The sequence below is a fragment of the Cervus canadensis genome, chromosome 11, assembly GCF_019320065.1.
Source record: "Cervus canadensis isolate Bull #8, Minnesota chromosome 11, ASM1932006v1, whole genome shotgun sequence".
NCBI lineage: Eukaryota > Metazoa > Chordata > Mammalia > Artiodactyla > Cervidae > Cervus > Cervus canadensis.
The window spans coordinates 34,672,928-34,692,313 of NC_057396.1; the positions used below are offsets into that span (position 1 = coordinate 34,672,928).

Consider the following 19,386-nt stretch of genomic DNA (forward strand, 5'->3'; position numbering starts at 1 on the left):
GATTTTTTTTTTTTAGACTGTATGCTATCTACTTTGAAACTTTTATGACAGTCACGCAAAATGTGAAGCCTTTTTGGTAAACCAGTAGAACTTTTTCCAGAACAATCCCATAAAGCTTTCCTATATGAAACTGAAGATTTCTGTTTCTAAAATAGAAGTGACATAAACTGGAGGCACCATTCAGATTCTGTGCTCCCCAAAGGAAAAGCATATAAAGAAGATAAACTATTGCCAAGAGATGTGTAAAATTAGCCACACAGATGACAAACTTTATGCCGGAAGACAGAACAGACCAAAAAATCTCCAAAATGTATTTACTATGCAACACTTTGGGACATCACAGAACTGAAAAGGCATATAAGGTAAAAGAGTAATCACTGTCATATTTGTACATAGCAGATACTTTAGGGGCTTTCCTGGTGGCTCAGATGGTAAAAGAGTCTGCGTACGGAACAGGAGACCTGGGTTCAATCTCTGGGTCAGGAAGATCCTTGGAGAAGGGAATGACAACCCATTCCGGTATTCTTGCCTGGAGAATCCCATGGACAGAGGAGCCTGGTGGGCTACGGTCCATGGGGTTGCAAAGAGTAAATGCATACATGGGATGAATCTAGACCAGTTCTTGGTTTATGTGCAATACACACAACAGAAGATGGGGGGCAACTTTTTTATGTTTATCACTGAAAAACCCATACTACAAAATAGATTTTTTTTTCCTATTTAATCATTATTTTGTGAACTATGATAGAGACTTGAAAATGTGCTGGAATTAGTTCTGAATCAGTTATTGCACAGCAAAGAAGAGCCTGTCTAAACAATGAGAATCTCTCTTAACTGCAGACCTACCACTGCTTTATTCATAGAAAACAGCTGGTGGTTAACACACACGCTGGGCATGATCAGTGGTAAAAAAACAGTGTAAGAGTAAATGCATTCAATGTTTGGCCACAGAAAGTACATCTTTTCGGTGTGCTGTGGGAAAATGGAGTGCAAATAAAAACTATAAATAGCAGATAGAAGTATTTTTTGCAATAAAATGCAAAGAGCTTCAATTTCTCAAGTTTTTAAGCATGACAATGCCCACTAACTTAGCAAAAGACACAGCCTCAAAAGTAATCTTCAGTAAGAAATCTCTTTACGATTACAGGGTCCATGTTGAATTTCAGTATTCAGAATCAATAGTCAAAAAAATTACTTGCTGCATTCCACTGTAAATTACAATTTTGCTTGAATTTTTTCAATTTAAGAGAATAGAGAAAAGAATCTGGTTGGATATGCAGATTGTGTTATATAGGCTGTGAATCTACAACACACAATCTATTTAATCATCAATGAGCTAAAACAAATATCTTTAATATTGCAAACAATGTTCACTAATTTCGTTTTTAAAAACTGAGTCGTCTCTTCTCCGCCATCCTATGTGCGGTTGAGTTCTGTCCTCACCATGCCTTCCAATCACAAGACTTTCAGGATCAAGCGATTCCTGGCCAAGAAGCAAAAGCAGAATCGTCCCATTTCTCAATGGATTCGAATGAAAACTGGCAATAAAATTAGGTACAACTCCAAGAGAAGACACTGGAGAAGAACCAAGCTGGGTCTGTAAGAAGCCTCACATAAAAAGTGGCACACATGTTAAGACCACTTATTGAAGCAGCTAAATCACAGTGAGAACATCACTACTGTAATGCTTGGCTCCTGATGTTTCTTATTTCCTATCAGTCTGAGACCAGTAATAAATATGATATGGTACGTTGAAAAAAAAAAAACTGAGTCATTTTAATACATTTATTTAATACTGGTAGGTAACCACCACACATACTGAATACACAGTGGATGGTGCATGGATATTAAAAGTTTAAGAAACATTGGTAGAAGCATTCATTCCTCCAAAATAACACATAGCTCTTTTAAAATTTTACTTCCAAAAAAAATAATAAAATAAAATTTTACTTCCAAGTAGCCAGTATATGCTCTATACAAACTGTTCCGAAGTCAGCAAAACCTAAACTTCACTCTCAATGCCAAAGGAAATCCTATAAATAAATATAAGGATAAATAATTCAAATATTATTAAATTTTGAATCAAATAAAAAAAGAGTTTTAGTGACTATGGTATGTTCTCAAAACATGGTTCTGTTATACGATAAGACGTCATTTCATGAAAGGATGAATTTTAACTGCTGTTTTTAGGAGCTTCCAGTACTCCACTGGTCTCCATCTAAATTCAAATATTATACAGTATCAGAAATTAGTATGTATTTTCACACACTGTAGACATCTGTTCAAAAATAATTTTCAAAAACAGCATTTTCTCATAATCTAAGGAACACATGAGGTGCCTATTATTTAAAAAATCCTTTTAGCTGATTTGATAAAGTAAACCCAAAACTGTGCTTTTATAAACTCAGCTTTTCTTTGCGGTTAAAAAGTTGAATCCTGATAAAAGTTTCTGTTTGAATATGTTTGTAAGTCCAACATGCTTTACAGAGCTCTCTGAAACCACCACCACCACAGTGAAACAGCAGCAGCACAAGCAGGAGATGTTATCAGGCTCAATTACGTCAATGAGGTTTTATCTCATTGTTCCCTAATGTAGCCAAGAAGAAAAACATATATGTGTCCTCAAGTTAAGCTTACAGAACTGTGACATTTATGTGAAATTGGAAAGATTAGCTATTACGTGACAGCTGTGAATTAACTGTTAAAACATACTTTATTTTCAGCATTTTTGACTTGAGCTTTGTGTATAAATCTAGGTTAATTTATCAAATTTCAGTACTTTCAACTTTTTCTGTGCCTTTCAACTTTAGGCCCATTTAACTATGTTTATTGAACATAAACCAAAAATATAAAATAAATGGACACCCTAAAAAGCTAAACTAAAACTGTACAACTGTACTTTCTAATAGTCTAAAGTGCAAAGACAAGTGATCTTGCCTAACAAATAAAGGCCCCAGTCAGAAAACCTGAGAATAAGCAGCGGGGGGGGGGGGGTTGTGTGTGTGTCTCTCTCTCTGTGTGGTGGGGTGGAAACCTGAGAATAAGGGCCAAAAAAAAAGGGGGGGGGGGTGTGTGTGTGTCTGTGTGTGTGTGGTGGGGGTGAAGACTAATATGACTTGGAAACTCGTCTCATTTACTATTCTTACCAATCAATCACAACATATGATTACAGCTGTGGTGATTTAGACTGCAAGCTATGCACCAGCACTGTTAGACGCCTAATACACAATGGCTTCTTTAATCTTTACTAGAATTCTTTGTGGTAAGCCTATTTCCCCATTTCACAAATGACACAACAGACCAAAAAGGTGAAGTAACCTGCCCAGAGTCACATGACTAGTAAGTGGCAGAGATAGAAATTAAATTCAGATCTGTCTCATTCCAAAGCTTTTTAAGGATTCTTAAACATTATGCTAAACCATCTTAATTTTTTTTTCCCCACTTTGTATCGGGGTATAGCTGATTAACAATATTGTGACAGTCTCAGGAGAATAACGAAGGAAGTCAGCCAGACATGTGTTACGCTACACCATCTTACGTGTGCTAGTAATATGGCAGGTGCTTGACAGCCATGTAGAATCACAACAATTGTGCAAGTAACCCCATTTATACGTGGAGAAGTTAAGGCTTAGTGATTATACTAATTATTCTCCACTTGCCTCTCAGACCCCTTCTTTGTCCTCCTCTCCATGCTGGGGAGGCTGACCCCTACACTGTGCATCTCCCGAGCTCCCATGCAGCTGACTTCCACTTAGGCTGGGAGATGATAGCAGGAGGAGTTTGGGAGGAGAGAGAGGGTTGTTTCTTTTCTGCTGCCTCCATGACTACAGCTCTTAATCTGTTAGTCTTCCCTTCACAACTTCAGCTGTGACTCTGAAAACACTATTTCCATCCTTGTTCTATCAGCCTCGGGTGAGGTAAAAGCTTTCTACAGTTACTAGGTCTCTAGTTGCCTAACCATCCCTTGATCATCCTCTTAGGCTTGTTCTTCCTCTTAAGGTTTATTTGAACCACCTTGGAGTGAATTCCATTAATATTTCTTGCAATCCTAAATAAAGGGACATTGTGAACCAAGTTCTATTAGCTGTCAGCTAGTAAATTGCAGAGCTAGTATCTGAACTCAGATTTATCGCCCTTCAAATTTATCGCCCTCTTATTCTCTTTCTACTACTATGCTGAAAGGATAATTATTTAAGCTTTTAATGAGATTTCTTTCAAAAAATAATAAATAAATAAAGATCATCATCAAATCATCAGATTACCCCCAATACCTGATCCCATATTTCCTGCATTTCTTGTTACTACAGATGAACTTGCCAAGCTCTAGTCAATGACTCACTTTTCCATAAATGGTCTAGATCCAACCTGCTGGTGCCTGCATCTTGCTTCAGAAGTGTCCGACTCTACGACCCCATGGACTGTAGCTCATCAGGCTCCTCTGTCCATGGGATTCTCCAGGCAAGAATATTGGAGTGTGCTGCCATGCCCTCCTCCTTGGGTTTGATCCCAAGATCCAATCCAGGTGTCTACCTGAAAATGCTTCTCCAGCAGCTCTCTCCCTCACTCTTCCATCATCATTTTCTCTACTAAATCATTCCCATTAGACTATAAACATGCCGCAATTCCTCATCGCTGACACACACATAAACTTTCTCATGACCTTACACTCAGCCTCTATCCCATTTCTTTGCTCCCATTTACAGCAAGGGTAATGTTTACTTTTTGTTTCCAATTATTCTCCTATAATTCTCTCTGAGCTATACTAGGTGGTCCTTGAATATGCCAGGCAACTCCAAAGAAGATTTTTTTCTAAAGCTGTACTGATAATTCAGAATTTATAAGATAGCACTTAAAACGTACATATAAGTTTGGGCTTTTTTCTCAAGAGTTCCAAACTAGAAACAACAATATTTAAAGGGAGGATACAAATAAAGGTTGAGTGGGAAAAATATGAAGTACTGAAGTCACAGAATGTTTGAAAAAGAGCTTTAATCTTTAAAAGTACCAACTAAAACATTTATAGCCTATTGATCTTACGAGACTTTTGTTTTTATATGATGTTCTTAAATTGAATTAAAACACCGACTTTATTTTTAACCTTTCAGAATCATTTTAAAAAGTTTAACACACCACGGTCTCATTAGTTGTGCTAAGGGAATTCAAGCACAGAGAGTCATTTTCTAAATATATGAAATAGAGTCTATCTTATCAGTATTCTTAATCTCTTATCCACTCCAGATGTTTTCAAGTTTTTACCTACCTGCTTCTTTTCTAGACCCATGTCCTTCTAGATATATAACTTGGTACATACCTCAACTGGTTTCTCTACCCTATAGTTAAGCAGAATTTTATCTCCATCTCAGACATGGTCTCTACATTCCTACCAAGAGATACATATTCTGGGGAGAATGTACCAAAAATAGCTGGGGAAAAAAAAAAGGGATTGCAAGCCTATAACTTCTGTTTTCCCCCTAATGTGAACAGTGTTTTCCTTTTAAGTTACTGTATAATTTTCAGTGGGGCTTCCCAGGTGGCAAATTCCACTTGCCAATGCAGGAGATGTGGGTTCAATCCCTAGTCTAGGAAGATCCCCTGGAGAAGAAAGTGGCAACCCACTCCAGTATTTGTGCCTAGGAAATCCCATGAACAGAAGAGCCTGGTGGGCTACAGTCCATGTGGTCACAAAGAGTCAGACACAACTCAGTTGCTGAACAACAACAAAAATAATTTTTCAGTATAGTTTAAGCAAAAGATTAAATTAATAATAGCTAATATTTAAAAGACTTTACTAAAACATGTGAACAATTCAGGATCACATGGTGGTGATGGTTTAGTCGCTAAGTCAATGTTCAACTCTTGCAACCCCATGGACTGTAGCCTGCCAGGCTCCTCTGTCCATGGGTTTCTCCAGGCGAGAATACTGGAGTGAGCTGTCATTTCCTTCTCCATCAGGATCACACGAGGAATGTCTTAATAAATATTCTTATGAACAAGAGCAAAAGAGAAAAAAACGTTCCACACCTCAATCAATAGGAATATGCTACAAACTTGACTCTGGTTTGGAAAGAAAATCGGGAAATCACAATGGCCTTCTGGGGATTTGAGGTTGATCTGAGATCAACCTAAAATCTAAAGACATGTTCCTCTATATATACAGTAACTCAGGCAGATTGATGCCAGAGCCCAGGCTCTCAAGCACTTTACTGCTTCTCAGCTACTAAGCAGGCTGCATTGCTCTGCTCCTCCCTGCCCCCACATCAACTCTATACTGCTCACAGAGCTGAAAGATCCACAAATTGCACAGACTTTCAAGTAAAACAAAGGAACTAGCTAGTCCTAGGCAGGCATACCCTCTGCCTAACAAAGCAAATATAACAGATAGGGTTTTTTGTTTTTTTTTTCCCTCTGATTGCCCATTATAACTTATCTGAGAACAGATATAGTTTAAACTTAAGAATGATGAACCAACCAGACACCAGTCTTACTGGTAAAATAATTATATATATACATATATATATATATATAGAGAGAGAGAGAGGGAAAATAAAATAACATGCAAATTCTCTGCTGGAAGTCCCTATGTTTAGGAATTCTCCTTGACTCTCCTGATATTTAGAACTCTCTAATATGTTTATGCAGACACATGAGCTTGTATTCCCAAACAACACAATGGAGAATTGCAAGGGCATTTCACCATGAGCAGACAGTATATTTCACCAATAATGTGTAATCTCTGCCCCAAGAGGAGTACTTGAAGTGGGTTAGAATACTGCTGTAGGAAAAATCTAGAAATTCCCTCTAAGGGTCCGGCTCCAGGCTTTGATACCCTCTTGCAACCTGCCCACTCCACCCTGTCTTCGATCATTAGAACTATCAGTGCCCAGAACTATGGGCCCAGAAACCATTCAGATTATGGAAATTTCCCATCTTCAAACATGTCCAGCCCATTTGGAGAGAGGGTGGAAATCACTGTAGGTAATAGCTAAATACTGTTTGGGTAATGCATTTGAAAGAGAACAAATGGTGACCTTTAATCAGTCTCAAGTCTTTTAGTGTCCTCAAATTCCTACCTCATTGCAACTAAAAGTAAAACCTAGTTGAAGTGGGGAGGCAACCTCAAGTTTGGCAAACCATAGGCAACAAAAGAAGCTCTGAAAACCTTGTGTTTACTACATTAGGTACTCTGTTGGGAGCTTTGTATATACACAGGTATTATTACATCCAACCTATGAGATCACTTTTTATAAATAATTAAAGTAACTTGTTGAGTGAATAAATGACTCATTTTTTAGTTCCTCTTTTCTCTTCCCCATAACAATTCAATTCAATCTAGATGTTTCTGATTTTTTGCCATAACCGTATTTTCGCATTTTTATTATATCAGGCCTTGATCACTTTCAACAGCTTCCAATCAATTTTATCTACTTTACACAGTAAAATCAAACTTCAAAGCCATATATTATGATAGTCTCCTGTTAGAAATATTCAGAGTATACTTGAACTTAGGGGAATTTAGAAGTTAATTCCAGTGTTCTCATTTTACAGATATAGAGAACAAGGACCAGAGTAATTAAGTGATTTTCCTTTGTCTTTCCTACACCCTGCCTAAAATCACTCAACTAAGAACATCTACCTGTAAGCAGTCAAGTAAAACAAAGGAACTATTTGGTTTTAAATGAGACAAGTCTTCCCCTAAGGATTTGCTGTTGCTGTTGCTCAGTTGCTAAGTCACACTGGACTCTGTGACCCCAGTGTGACTGGGACTGTAGCACGCCAGGCTCTTCTGTTCCCCACTATCTCCTAGAGTTTGCTCAAATTCACGTACACTGAGTTAGTGATTCTATCTTATTCTCTGCCACCCCTTCTCCTTTTATAATTCTACCAACTCATCTTTCCAACCAAATTCACATATGATTATCTCCCCAAACCACGGGGGAAAATCTAACAACAAAAATCTGCTTACCACTTTCTACATCTGAGTTAAACCTTCCCATTTTCCTTGGTTCCTATTCTCTACTTCCTATTTCTTAATCTCAGTTAATGCAGCTGACCACTTAAAAGAAATACTTAAAGGCTACAATGGAGGAATTATTTAATAAAGTTTTTTGAAAGTAGCAACTGGAAGTTCCTTTAGAAAGCAACATTCATGACTTAGATTATCCAGTATGAACTACCATATTGCCAATATAATAAAGATTCAGGACCACAAACAAAGAACTCTTATTCTGTCAAATGGCTACATCTCCAAAACATAAAGGACATTTTATACAAAAAGGACTATATAGGAAAGTACACAGGTACATGTAAGAATATTTTCTGGGCTTCCCTGGTGGTCCAGTGGTTAAGAATCTGCCTTGCAATGCAAAGGATGCAAAGGACACCGGTTTGATCCCTGGTCTGAGCAGATCCCACATGCGGCGGAGCAACAATCCATACCACAACTACTGAGCCAGCGCTGCAACTGCTGAAGCCAGCGTGCCTAGAGCCTGCGCTCTGCAACAAGAGAAGCCACCGCAAGGAGAAGCCCACACACTGCAACGAAGAGCCACCACAGCCAAAAAACTATAAATAAGTAAACCTATTTTTTTTAAGTGTTTTCTTACCACTTGTTTATATAACTTGTCATGGGTAAAATTTTAAGTAACAGAGATACCTTTACTAGCCCTTTTTCTGTTTTGTTGTTGTTGTTGTTTTAGAACTGGGGCTTCCCTGGTGGCTCAGATGGTTAAGAGTCTGCCTGCAATGCAGAAGACCTGGGTTGAATTTCTGGGTTGGGAAGATCCCCTGGAGAAGGGAATGGCTGCTCACTCCAGTATTTGACTGGCGAATTTCATGGACAAAGGAGCCTGGTGGGTTACAGTCCATGGGGTCACAAAGAGTCAGACACGATTGAGAAACTAACATTTTCACTTTTTCTTTCACCACTTGTTTATATAACTTCTCGGGGGTAAAATTTTAAGTAACAGAGATACATTTACTATTCCCTTTCCTGCCTTTTTTTTTTCTTTTTAAAGAATGGATTATTAAATTTAGGAGGTAGAGGTATTAAAGAAAATTATCATAAAAAGCATCAAAGTAGATTTTAATTAACCAAGAAACTTAAAAATGTATACTAACAAAATTTTTTTTCCACTTAATATTAAATTTTTCCACTTTTCATTTGGCATTTTTATCAATCAGGTGGAAATTACTCAAGTTGGCAGCAGTATTTGTATTTGAGTAAACAAGTTTTGTCATGATAACAGATAAAAATTAAGCAAAGATAATAGCCCCATAGTGACTTGATCTGAAAATGAAAATGGAACCTCAAGTCAAATAAAAAAAAATCAGATTTCCCCAGGGATCATCAAAGTATCCCACAGTATCCCACACATATGAAACAAAATGTACTAAAAGTTTTATGCTTTGCATAGAGGCAAAATGACTTAATAACTTTTAAATACAGAGATAAACTTAACATATTTAAATAAAAATTTTACCATGTAAGAGACCACTAAACACTAATTTTCCATGTATAAAATCATGAAAATCTGGGAAGTATTTAATTTAAATTAGCTAATACCATAATGTAACATGGATCAGCTAAAGAAACCAACAGATCAAAAGCAAGTTTCAAATAATTCTAGAGACCCTATCTAAAAACTTAGAGCAACTACTGACTCTTTCGTTTGCTATCAATTTATTTTCAAACATGAAGCCTTCTGACAGTGCTGCACAAATAAAACTCACCATTAGTTACTTCAACTGACAAAGAAAAGGAAACCAACTATTATATTAAGGTCTGTCAATGATCAATATATTAGTAAAATTTTAAAAAGACTTCTTAACTATCTTTCCCCCCACCCCCTCCCCCAATTAATGGTTACTCACTCATTAGGGGACAAACGCACACAAACCTCGCATTTTGCTGAGATTAGTGAGTCCAGCACAACGGGAAATTGTGCTAATTTCTGACCATGAAACTATTACAAAATAAACTAACCTACTCTTTTTCGTAGCTGATAGTTAATGAACGCAGCTCAATAAACTATCAGCCTGGCAACAAGCAGTCAGGACAGGCACTATTTACTGATTCACCAACTATTAAATAAATCAGATGCAAATTATGCACCTTCAGCCTCTAGGAGGACAAGGTCATCCCACCATCTAGCAAAGTGAGCACCTAGCACATAAGAGCTGCTTAATAAATACTTGTAGAAAGGATTAACCTGTAACGTCACATTATCTACTTGTTATTTATTTTTGGTTGCACTGGGTCTTCACTGCTGTGCCTGCATGCTTTCTCTAGCTGTGGTGAGCGGGGGCTCCTCTTCACTGCAGTGAGTGGGCTTCTCATGGCAGCGGCTCCTCCTCTGGCCGAGCACAGGCTCCAGGGCGTGTGGCCTCGGCAGCTGCAGCACGCAGGCTCTAGAGCACATGATCTCTAGCCGTGGTGCGGGGCTTAGCTGCCCTGTAGCACGTGAAATCTTCTCCGACCAGGGATCAAACCCGTGTCCCCTGAACTGGCAGGTGGATTCTTACCCACTGTACCATCATGGAAGTCCCACTTGTCCCATTTTGTGAGTTTGAAATTTTGATCATGTAGCCTATCAATACTACTAATAGTAACTAAATATTTAGCGAGAGCTTGCTTACTGTATGACCTGCTGTCCTCATTTTTACAATTAATCAAGGCTGCGAGACATGAAACTGACCAAGCTTACATGGCAGGTGAGTGGCAGAGCAAGAACTCAAACTGGCCTTTCTACCTACAAGATCCAGAATTTTAATAACAATATTTCACTGGAATATTTGTAATTCATTATCATACTAAGAATCTCTACTATATAAGTCTCTCTTATCCCACAGCAAAGATCAGTTTACAAAAAGGTGAAAGTAAATGGGACTTCCCTGTGGTTCAGTGGCTAAGACTCCAGGCTCCCAATGCAGGGGGGCTTGGGTTTGATCCCTGGTCAGGGAACAGCAGATCCTACATGCTGCAACTAAGAGAGTCTCCTGTTGTAACTAAGATCCTGCCTGCTGCAACGAAGACCAAAGATCCCAAGTGCCAAACTAAGACCCAACGCAGCCAAAGAAATAAGTAAATAAATTTTTAGAATGTGAAAGTAGAGAATTTTCAAATGATAAATAATTATAATACATTACTTGCCTTGGTGGCTTACAGTTCTTGGTCTAATGCTGAAGCTGAGTTCTTAATCACTAAAAACAACATGTGCTTCTATTAGAGAACAGAACAGCTTTATGCAATGGAAGAAGGGGCCTACCCACTTAGAAAACCAGGGGCTAGGCTACTTTTGTTCCAGATGCCAGCATATAAAAGAACGCATTATCTTAAACCTGTTATGAATATAAAATTAAGAATGTACTTTATAAAACATAAAGCACTACAGAAATGCTCAGAAAATGATTTTTCATCTGTTTATATGCTATTGTCCAAAATACATGTTGCCTAGATCGCTCACACTTAAGACTATGTTAGCGTGCATTGCTGTATAAACAATTTTGCTCCCTATGCTGAATATTCTCTATTTGTCCCTTCAGATCCACTCTCTAAATGGCAGTTTTCTCTTAGGCGGCTGAGCATTTTGGACTGCATCAAAAGGCTGTCATCTGGCTTTTCATGGGGGACTACAGGAGGCATCAGCAGGAGAGGAGAGGGCAGGAGGAGAGTGAGGCCGAGGTATTTATAGGTGAGGATACCATCAGCTCCCTCCGAGACAGCACAGGCTCGCAGTGGCTCAATTCCCCTAAAGCTGCAGCTCCTGTGAGGGGCCTACTTCTGTACCTCCCAGAGTTTTATCCCTTGTCTCTTCAGGCAGTAGTGAGGGTTATTTCCGTTACCTCTCTTCACATGTTTACAAATTTAAGTGAAAGTGTTACTCACTCAGTCGTGTCCATCTCTTTGCAACCCCTTGGACTGTATGCAGCTTGCCAGGTTCCTCTGTCCATGGAATTCTCCAGGCAAGAACACTTGGAGTGGGTAGCCGTTCCCTTCTCCAGAGTATCTTCCCAACCCAGGGATTGAACCTGGGTCTCCTGCACTGCAGGCAGATCCTTTACTATCTGAGCCACCAGGGAAACCCCCTTCCTCACTTGGTGGGTTGCCAACCCTGCTGCCGGTCACCCACACCCCGCGCCGCATAGGCCCGGCTCCTGGTGCTCACTTTTATAAATAGTTCTTTACTGAATGATCCTGTGGTGGTGGTTTAGTCACTAAGTTGTGTCCGACTCTTGCGACCCCATGGTCTGTGGTCTGCCAGGCTCCTCTGTCCATGGGATTCTCCAGGCAAGAACACTGGAGTGGGTTGCCATTTCCTTCTCCAGGGGATCTTCCCGATCCAGGAATCAAACCTGGGTCTGCCGTACCGTAGGCAGATTCTTTACCGACTGAGCTACAAGGGAGACCCTGTAATGATCCTCAGTCACTCAGTTTTAATGTGCCATTTGTTTCTCCCTAAGACCATGGCTGATACACTACACCACATCACTTGATTGAGGCACTGTTTTTCATAATTCTGCTTTAATATCCTTAGCACCCAGCATGAACACCTGCATATAAATAAAGTATACTAGAAAGGATACTAAACAGAAAATAAGAATATCTTAGTTCTATTTTCACTTCTACCAATGACTAGCGTCCACTAAGTCAAAGAAGTTGGATTAGATGGTCAAGTCTGTTCCAGAAATGATGTATCTTTTTTTTTCTCTACTGACAGTTGAAACCTCACCAATAGAGTTTTATTTGTGTTTGGATAATCATGGGAATACTTAAAAACAAATGAGTAATTGTTCAGCACTTTTTAAAGGGCCAGACAGTAAATATGTTAGACTTTGTAAGCCAAAAAGCAAAATCAAAGGCTACTATGTAGGTACTTCTATAACTACAAACATATTGCTACATATAAGTTTTTGTAATGAAGTTCTGCCCATGGGAGGAATGAAATGAATTTGAAAGGAGCACTTCATTTAATTGGGACTCCTTTATATAGCTGGTATTCCTATCCTCAAAATCAGTGTCACCTGTTAATGTTCATCTGTAATGAGATCTTACATATGTCACCTTTGAAAATGTCTTTTCATACAGACAGGGACTGGCAGTTATTGGTACCAGCCCACAAACAAGTGATTTTAATTGAATATAATCATTACTTTAAAGGTATTTATAGAATTAGAGTGACTGTACAAAAAAGATCTTCACAACCCAGATAATCACAATGGCGTGATAACTCACCTAGAGCCAGACATCCTGGAATGCGAAGTCAAGTGGACCTTAGAAAGCATCACTACAAACAAAGCTAGTGCGGGTGACGGAATTGCAGTTGAGCTATTCTGAATCCTAAAAGATGATGCTGTAAAAGTGCTGCACTCAATATGCCAGCAAATTTAGAAAACACAGCAGTGGCCACAGGACTGGGTAAGGTAAGTTTTCATTCCAATCCCAAAAAAAGGAAATGCCAAAGAATGCTCAAACTACTGCACAATTGCACTCATCTCACATGCTAGTAAAGTAATGCTCAAAATATCCAAGCCAGACTTCAGCAATACATGAACCATGAACTTCCAGATGTTCAAGCTGGTTTTAGAAAAGGGGGAGGAACCAGAGATCAAACTGCCAACATCTGCTGGATCATCAAAAAAGCAAGAGACTTCCAGAAAAACATCTATTTCTGCTTTATTGACTATGCCAAAGCCTTTGACTGTGTGGATCACAATAAACTGTGGGAAATTCTGAAAGAAATGGGAATACCAGACCACCTGACCTGCCTCTTGAGAAATCTGTATGCAGCTCAGGAAGCAACAGTTAGAACTGGACATGGAACAACAGGCTGGTTCCAAATAGGAAAAGGAGTACATCAAGGCTGTATATTGTCACTCTGCTTATTTAACTTATACGCAGAGTACATCATGAGAAACACTGGGCTGGAAGAAGCACAAGCTGGAATCAAGATTGCTGGGAGAAACATCAATAACCTCAGATATGCACATGACACCACCCTTATGGCAGAAAGTGAAGAGGAAGTAAAAAGCTTCTTGAAGGCAGGAGGAGAAGGGGACGACAGAGGATGAGATGGTTAGGTGGCATCACCGACTCAATGGACATGGGTTTGAGTAAACTCCAGGAGTTGGTGATGGAAAAGGAGGCCTGGCATGCTGTAGTTCACGGGGTTGCAAAGAGGCAGACACAACTGAGCGACTGAACTGAACTGACTGGACATTGCAGAAAATGTTATTATCTTTCTATGGAAAACAGTAATGAGTATGAGGAAAATTTTAAGTCAATTTTATCGACCAGTTTCATATTTATAAACTGGTTTCTTTTATTACACTAAAAAAGTTTAAAAACAATATGGGGCCAGATGGTGGCCCCTGCTCCCATCCCATCCCCTAAAAGGGATACTTAAATTCAGACATCAATCTATTTTCAATTAAATTACCTCTATCAGTTAAACACAGAGGCATAAAAATAACAATACTTCTCTGGCAGAAAATGCTGAAGATCGGGGATGAATGGTTAGCTTAACATTTACCTAAGGAAATCAAAGCTATTGGATTCTTAAACAATTTTCAACTTAACTAAAGAAATCAGAATTGGCATCTGAGAATATGTCAAATTTAAATACCCAATAACTCAATTTATGAACCAAGGATTCAATAATGTCAAATGTTATTATTCCTGAAGAGATATCATTTCTTAAAAATCCACCATTGAGAGCATCCAATTTTATTCTGACTTTAAAATTCAGGTATTAGTTTACATTTCCATCTCTTCTAGACTTTTTGATGGCAAGATCCCTTCCTTACTTATCCTCAGTCACTAACAAAGTACATGGTTCATGGAAGGCACTCTAAAGAAATACAGAATGGATAAGTGAGTAAATAAAAGCCAAGGTGAGCCTAAGAAAACTGTGACGTGCTGAAATGTCTACTAAAACATCATCTTCTTGACATGAAATTCTTGCAGACTTTGGAAAAGTCTCCTTCAAATATCCTCACACAAATTACTAAACATTCAGAGAAAGTGCTGGTTTAGCACTGTGGCTCAGACAGTAAAGTGTCCGCCTGCAATGCAGGAATCCCGGGTTCAGTCCCTGCATTGGGAAGATCCCTTGGAGAAGTAAATGGCAACCCACTCCAGTACTCTTGCCTGGAAAATCCCATGGATGGAGCAGCCTGGCAGGCTACAGTCCATGGGGTCTCAAAGAGGCGGACACGACTGAGCGACTTCACTTCAGTTTTCACTACTTGATTTTTAAAATAAAGCTGTTACAATACTCAGAAGGTGATCCAGCACAAATTTACTCCATATGTTCGAGTGAAAGGCAAGCAAAAAAGTAAGTTAGTGTGATAGCTTTTCTAAGAATGCAAGTTTCACTGGTGATGGTTAGGAACCATTCATATTTGGGATATACACCATGATCATTACACCTACACAACAATGTTACATCAATACCACCTTACCATAATTAACAACCATTTATTGAAAACTACTATGTGAGACCTCGTATACCAGGAAACACACATATATACACACAGTGGCTTAACAAATGCAGAACTCACTTTATCATACTTAAAATAATCCCACAATGCCACTCTGATTTTCCCATCTTCTCTTTTCCTTAAATATTTTCATCTGTGCCACTCTCAGATCTGTGATTTGTGCTCCCTCTTTCCTTTTAACTTTAACTAGCCATAAAATAAAACGATTTTAAAATATGTACTGAAGAAAACTCTATGGACATTTGCTTCAGGTTAAAACCACCTGAGCTGAAACTTTCATATTTCTCCCTCTGAAGAACTAAATTCCTTTTCCATTGTGTTCATAGTCAGTTGATCTTTCCGGTGACCCCACCATGCTCAAAGATAAGGGGAAAAAAGGTGGGGATAGGGAAACAGGGATTTAGGTTCCTGACAAAAGACAATTATGTTTGTCTCCCAAACATTACCATTCCTAATATCTGGGCTCCAGTTTATCAGATAAGCTGTAATCATTGAATAAGAGTCCCAAGGTAATGGGATAAATGAAAGCAGAAAGGATAGTTCAGAATGTTAAAGTTCAATAGACCATATTGAAACACTAGATAGCTTTCAGAGGAAGAAGGAACAGAAGAGAGAAAGAAAAGAAGAATGGGGCAGGAGCAGGGGAAAAAAAAAGACAGAAGCCTTTGTATTGCACAAAGACAGACAATAAGGGCCCAGTGCTAACCAGAACCAAGGAGCAAATGTAAACAGTGCAATGGCCATAGAGACAAAGTTTAGACATAGTCATATGTGACTCCTTAAATTTAAGAAAACATTTCAAAGTTTTCACAGAAAACAGAGCCATGATTCCACAGCAGAAAATTCAAGGAAGGGATGAACTTTAACACAGCTAGGAAAAGAAATTTAAATTGACCAGTACATTCAAAAAGACCAAACCTCAAAATTATCTATGACTTGCAAAATACAAGAGACAACAAAAGGGACTTTTCTGCTGTTAGAACTGTTAAAATTCTCTGTTAATTCTGCTGTTAAAATACTCAGAAAGTATTTTAATCCTAACAGAGAAAGCAAAATTCTAACTCCTATATTATCCCATTTTTCTGTGTTAGGGATTGAAAAGATGTGAACAAACACTGTAATGCTGGAACTAAAGCCCAGTACAGGTAAAGTTCAATTTCCCTGTAAAGATGAATTACAGTCAAAGGATATGGAGAGAACTAACACATGAGGTCATTTCTAACTGAAGGATTCTAGAAACAAACAAATGTAATTTTCTTCTGAAAGGAAAAAGAAAAAAAAAAACAGATTCCATAAAATGTAAAAGATAATTGTAGCTGGTACCACTGGTACCCCATGTCACAGCTCCTCAGCCCACTTTTGGTCATAGCTGTGGTGTCCTGGGGAAAGTCTTCATATTAACAGAATGCTGCTTTATTTACTGATTTATTGATTTTTATTATTTTGGCTGTACCACAGGGCATGTGAGATCTTAGTTCCTTGATCAGGGACTGAACCTGTCTGTGGCCCTGCAGTGGAAGCCTGGAGTCTTAACCACTGGACCAACTGCCAGGAAGTCCCCAGAAAGCCACTTTAAACATGCATTAGCTCATCTTCCCATTTTCCCATCTCAGGGCTTTCAATGGCACTACAGTGGGCCACTCAGCCTGTGAGCAAGCAGGTTAACCTCCCCGGGTTGAGGAGGGAGAGCAACCCTCAACTAACAAAAAGCAACACTGGGAATTTCCTGACCATTCAGTGGTCAGGACTCCATGCATTCACTTCAGGGTGGCCCGGATTTGATCGCTGGTCAGGCAACTAGGATCCCACAGACCAAGTGGCACAGCCAAAAAAACCTGATTGGCATTCTGAACACTTTTCAGGAAATACCAGCATGATTTAGCCCTGATAACGCATTCACATATGGGCTTTTCCCCCTTCCTTGTTTCACTCTCCCCTACTTCCTTCCAATTCCACTCCCACTCTCAAATTAAACTGACCACTCCACACCCTTGTCTTAGTCTTGATTTCGAAAGGAACCCAATCCAAATAATGAAGCTAATATTAATGGCTCAAAAACAAGATTTAAGGAGTGAATTACAAATTAGGTGAAGAAGCAGGGATCAGAAGTTTATATGAAGTCACTAGAAAAATGAATGACAGTCTCTTTTTTGACAAGATTTACTGTTAGATGGCAGATCAAAGAAGTGAGGAAGGTAAACTGTTCATTTCTCAAATCTGATCAAAATGGGGAAGTATGAATTATATAGCACTATAATATAAATTAATAATTGTTCACACCTAACGGTACTGCAGGTCAACTTGGAAAGACATAGCTACTGCAACGCCTATAGTATTCTAATAGCATGCACGGTATGAAATAATGGGTTCCAAATATGAACCCCTAGCCAAGTGCCAGTAGTGCTGTATAATCACTAGGTGCACAGCCAGTATTTCTAAGTGAGAGGCAGGACTGCAGAGTCTGCTTTTTACAGTTCCTCAGCTGATTCTGATGGACACCAGGGGTGGCAATCTGTGATACGAAAGGTTTGTTTATCATATTTGTGGATAACAGAAACAAAGAGCAGAGAACACAATGACAGTAATTCAGAAATTATAAAGACTAGGACAGGCTGACGCAAAAGATAGACTCTGGGGAAACTTGACTAATAAAATATCCAAATACATGGATTCCCTGAATTCTATTCATGGTCTGTGCCCCTGGTAGAGGCCATCTGAAAGACATTCTCAATGATAGAGAAGGACGTTGTGACACATGAGGAATGACTGAAGGAATTAGAAATTTTTAATGTAGCAGAGAAATTTCAGGAATGAAGAGCAAAACAGAGGGGCCACAAAAGCTGTCCTCAAATATTTCACAACTGCTATGAGGAAGGCAGTTTAGGTTATTCTCTGTAGCCTCTAAGAAATCTAGGGCCAATGACTTAAAAAGAAAGAAACAGGGAGACGGACTTTGCTTCACTATAAGTATTTCCTTTTAATTAGTTAATGATATTCAGAAATGAGATGTATCGTCTTCAGAAGGACTGAGTTATTCATCATTGGATCTGTCCTTGCAGAAGCTAGCATATTATTTAGGTACGTGTTCAAGAAAAGTAAGACTAGATGATCTTTTACTTCCTTCCTAACTTGAATATTCTATTACTTTTCATTTACGTATATACTAACCCAGATGGAAAACAAGTCATAGAAAAAGCTCCTTATATCATAGGTAAGTTTTTACGCATTTGTAAAGTTAGCTTTTCTTTGTGTATTATCAGTGTAGTATATATATATTTCAAATAATGAAGAAAAAGACCACTTTCATTTCACCTTAACTATACCACAGTTAATAAAGGCAGGTGCCTGGAGACTATCCAAAGTCATAATGAATGATATTAAAAAAGAGAGAGAAGTGAAAAAAATCAGATGGTGAGAATTTCATTGTTAATAATTTTTCCCACTTTAAAATGATTAAAGAATAAATGTAATAACCATCTATTTGGGTCAGAATTTAAATAATTACTCATAAGAAGTTCTATGTAAAAAATATAATTAGAATTCTTAGCTCATTCTTATGTTAAAATAAGTAGTTATTTTACATAAGTGAATGTTGTCACATAAAAATCAAGTTAATATAAATTAACTATGTGAAACTTGAAAGACTATTTGAGTTCTGAAATCACCTCTGTACTGAAAAGCCTTTCGATTTCTGAGAAAGATTTTTAAATACACAGAAAAAGTGTTGGTGTTTTAATTCATGGATGCTGCTTCTTCAGGCCACCTGCTTCAAATCAAAACAGCTGCCAGTGGTAAACTGAGACTGTGACCAACCAATCTATGATCAATATGAAGCATAACAACTACATAACCAAGAGAACAATTAATAAATCACAGAACAGCTACCCA

At 38.4% G+C, this 19,386-nt stretch overlaps 2 protein-coding genes across 4 annotated transcripts in view; one reads left to right on the forward strand and one right to left on the reverse strand.

Moving 5' to 3' along the window:
* Positions 1 to 19,386, reverse strand: part of PDE3B (phosphodiesterase 3B) — a 175,093-nt gene that overhangs the window by 79,832 nt on the left and 75,875 nt on the right. The gene's annotated exons all lie outside the window — the stretch shown is intronic.
* On the forward strand, positions 1,445 to 1,603 carry LOC122449948 (60S ribosomal protein L39-like). The gene has a single exon (XM_043482069.1). It carries the CDS (start codon positions 1,445 to 1,447, stop codon positions 1,601 to 1,603), a length of 159 nt encoding a protein of 52 aa, XP_043338004.1.

Coding starts and splice junctions, on each gene's coding strand:
- LOC122449948 (XM_043482069.1), top strand. CDS start 1,445: ATGCCTTCCAATCACAAGACTTTCAGGATCAAGCGATTCCTGGCCAAG.